The sequence below is a fragment of the Salmo trutta genome, chromosome 34 (genome assembly GCF_901001165.1).
Source record: "Salmo trutta chromosome 34, fSalTru1.1, whole genome shotgun sequence".
In the NCBI taxonomy this organism is placed as follows: domain Eukaryota; kingdom Metazoa; phylum Chordata; class Actinopteri; order Salmoniformes; family Salmonidae; genus Salmo; species Salmo trutta.
This window is the reverse complement of record NC_042990.1, coordinates 8,120,010-8,123,805: the sequence shown is the minus strand read 5'-3', so window position 1 is coordinate 8,123,805 and position 3,796 is coordinate 8,120,010. Positions and strand designations below refer to the sequence as shown.

Sequence of the window (3,796 nt, the reverse complement as noted above, 5' to 3'; positions counted from 1 at the left end):
TCACCCGACCTCAATTCAATTGAGATGGTTTGGGATGAGTTGGACTGCAGAGTGAAGGAAAAGCAGCCAACAAAGTGCTCAGCATATGTGGGAACTCCTTCAAGACTGCTGGAAAAGCATTCCAGGTGAAGCTGGTTGAGAGAATGCCAAGAGTGTGCAAAGCTGTCATCAAGGCAAAGGGGTGGCTACTTTGAAGAATATCAAATATCAAATATATTTAGATTTGTTTAACACTTTTTTGGTTACAACATGATTCCTTTTGTGTTATTTCATAGTGTTTCTACAATGTACTGTTTATGGTACTGTCGTTAAGGTAAACAAATATCTTTCCATGTCTCCATGCATGTTGCATTTTCTACCACTAGATGGCATTCTGACCGCAGTGTGGCACTTCGGGTCATGGCAAATCCCAGAATTATTTATGGGTTACTTATTGAAGTTATTTTGACACTGATATATCAGTGTAACAATTGTTTTTTTGGCAGATGAGATTCACAATCCATAAAACTGAAAGAATTTAGTTTTGACTTATTTTCTCCGAAATGTGAAGTTACCGTTGGCCTTTAGATTTTAACGCTGAATTTAACTTTCTTAATTTCTTTCTTACAAAAAGAGAACGTCACTGCATGACGATGATGTTTAATTTCCGATAAATGTAATTGATCAAAAAAATCTGCAGGGTCTCCAAATACCGGACAAAAGTGTTCAAATGATACAGTAGCAAGAAAGACACCAGTTGCCTGAAATTGAGTGTGCATTTCTAATAATTCCTTTTGAATGGATATATCTATGAAAACACTTAATTAGAATAATTATTTGCCTGTAATTAATTCAAATCTGTTCACTATACAGTTTGCTTAAAATGTCATGGTCATGCCTAATGGCATAATTGCACATTGCCGTACAACTTCGTGTATTCGACTTGGTAAATCTGATTGTGTTATTATCATCTATACACGTTTCCTTTTGGCATGAAACTCTCACCTTCTCTCAGGCCCAATTTAGCAGCCCTATTGACTCCCCTCACCTCCCTCACCTCCCGCCCTTACACCCCTCCCCAAACTTCCGTCTTTTGTCTCTGTGACTCATACAAAACTAGTGCTTCGCTACTCCAACTAACTCACTCTTCAGTCTACCTTCAGCTCGTCTCTATCCATCCTCCTGGTACCCGCTATAACCTCCCGCTCAAGCCTAACTCCAATCTCTGCAACCCGGCCGCCCTTCACAACAACGTCATCATGCTTTGGAAATCGCGAACGAAGACTGAGCCCTACTGTCTTCAGGTAACATTATTTGGCTATGCTTGAAGTTAATACAATGGTAAACGAATTTGGAAAATAGTTTTCTCTTATGCTTTTACTGGTAGGGCTGCTTGTAATGAATATACATTTGTTTTAAATAGTATGTGTAAAGTGGCAAGAACTAGTGTTCATTGATGCTATAATGAGTTTGAGGACCGATTTAGCAAATGGTACGTTTTCCAATTTGGGTGTATGAAATGCTATAAATACTCATTGTAGAAGACAGCACTCTTAAATTATTCAAAATTATGTAAATATATTTCAAAAACACTTTAAAAGTTGTTCTGAATTGTCTGTATCGTCTAACAACAAGTTGAACAAGATGGATAGCGTGCGTAATGGTTTGATTACGAGGCAGTTAAAAAAGAAGGCTGGATATTGATTCATAGCCTAGCAAGTAGGATATTTGATGCAGATTGCGTGCCAAAAATGATTTTAGGTTGTCTGGGGACAAGACCTCTCATTTGGCGTTTAAAACAGGAGGCAAATAATATGGGGGATGTTTGGCTAGTTTAATAACTACGTTTAACATGCCGTCTAATCTAAAAACAAAGGAAAGGTAGGTAAAATTATCAAACCAACATACATGTGGGAGAATGAATGAATGTCTGAATGAATATCTCTTTAAGAGAACTGGACCCCCCCACCCCTCCCTTCATTCTGTTGAGCGCGTTCAGAAACCTATAAGTAGCGTGCGCATGGGGAGAATTTAGGACACTTTCTGACAGCGTGTTGCAGAAGCGTCCTTAAACCGCACGTGCTTGAGGGTTGACACGTTGAGACATTTCTAAAAGCAAGAAGGGAAAAAAAAAGAAAGCTTGAGCTATTTCCTGCATGGATCTTGTAGACAGATGAAAGTAGCTTGGATTGTAACTATTTGGTGACGTAGCTAAGACATTGACGGCATCCATATCCTAGACTGTGAATTTGGGTAACCAGAAGAGATGTTAGTCCACACATATTCCGCTATGGTGAGTTCCTGTACATTCAATACTACGCGCTAGTCTGCAGCCCAGATTAGGTCCTGTATTGGTCTTGTCATCTTCAATTTCTACAACTTTGTCTTGACTTGAGTGGGCACAGATACTTGACGTTAAGTTCGCACTAGCGGCGCCGCTACTGTCATTGTCAGCTGTCTGGATAGATCGGCTGTATGCGGAATGTCAGACGGAGGGAGAATCGGACCGCATCAAAGTGTCCGTAGAAATATTCATTTAAAGAGGGCCAACTAAACGGGGATGACACTTTGAGATGGTAGATAATAATCATGTTGAAAAGTCCCATTGCGTTTTGCTGTGGTGAGCATAATGAAAGTTGAAACTGCGAAACGTCTGAAGTGTACAAGACATACAGATGGTAGCCTGTATTAGTGTTGCTATCAGTTATATGTTGACATTTATAATTGTATACATATTTTAAATGACCTTTTGCTTTTGCTTTTAAATCCCCCCTTTGTTCGTTTCTAAAAATGGACATTGTTCCAACAACAAAATTGATCCGAGTGACCCAGCTGTAGAAAAATCGATTTTTTTTAACCAGGAAGTGCATGCATATGGAGAGGAATGTAGGGTACATGACAATTGGAGAATATTGCAAAGTGACTGCATTGATAATGGTATGTTATTACACTATTACATGATGACTCCCAAATTCATTCAGACAAAATGGCTAAAGAAGTTATGTTTAGGTTATATCGCTGTATATTTAACTTGAAAATATTTGCAATATTGTGTAAATATTTCATAGGCTCTTGTAGTCATAAATGTGTGCACATATTTTATCATATTGAGTGTTGTATTTCCTGGGGCAACATAATGCTGTAGCGCATTAGATACCTGTCCTTTGTTCTGTTGGGGTTCTCAGTGACCATGACCTTTTTGACACTGACAGGCAGCGATGCCAGGGGCACCTGCTGCCTGTCTGCATGCAAATCAAACCCTCCGTTTGAGTTATTTGGACATTTTAGAATTAAATGGTTGAATATGAGGCTACACTTGTATTGTTTTGTGGTCAATATGTTAGACTAAGTTTTGTGCAGTTTTATATAGGCTATCGAACTGATTTCAATTGTGATTTCTTTTTGTGTTATATTTCAATTTCGTTGCAGTTCAGTTAATCACCTGACACAATAATAACGAATTATAATGTGCTTATGATAAAGTTTAAGATACTATTTGTAGTTTTGCAAAGATTATTTGAATCGAAAAAATAAATAAACTTGAATTATAGGCCTGACATTTGGTGCATTTAATCGACGCATTTGCATGTAATATAAAAAAATGTGTGGATTTACAAGCCTAACCAACTTTTTAATTTACGCACAGGACCGCGCAGACGGACTGACCGGCTCCTCGCCGAGTGGGCGACTGTCGCAACTCTCCTCGCTGAACCAGGCAGCTTACTCCTCGGCTCCCCCGCTTTGCCACACACCGGCCTCTGACTTCCAACCTCCGTACTTCCCCCCTCCATACCCACAGTCTTCGCTCTCATACTCC

The 3,796-nt window shown here is 39.2% G+C and overlaps 1 protein-coding gene across 4 annotated transcripts in view; it reads left to right on the top strand.

Annotated features, from left to right (window-relative positions):
* The first annotated feature begins 1,070 nt into the window (after positions 1 to 1,070).
* Positions 1,071 to 3,796, top strand: part of LOC115173446 (transcription factor AP-2-epsilon) — a 10,987-nt gene continuing 8,261 nt past the window's right edge. Inside the window, exons 1-2 of one of the 4 annotated variants that reach the window (XM_029731512.1) lie at positions 1,071 to 1,283; positions 3,626 to 3,796. The exon at positions 3,626 to 3,796 is cut by the window's right edge and continues 285 nt beyond it. In XM_029731512.1, the coding sequence (XP_029587372.1) occupies positions 1,239 to 1,283; positions 3,626 to 3,796 (216 nt within the window). In that variant the 5' untranslated portion in view covers positions 1,071 to 1,238. Of the gene's footprint in view, positions 1,284 to 1,979; positions 2,273 to 3,625 lie in introns of those variants that run through there. The other 3 variants (XM_029731513.1, XM_029731514.1, XM_029731515.1) reach the window with 3 other exon arrangements.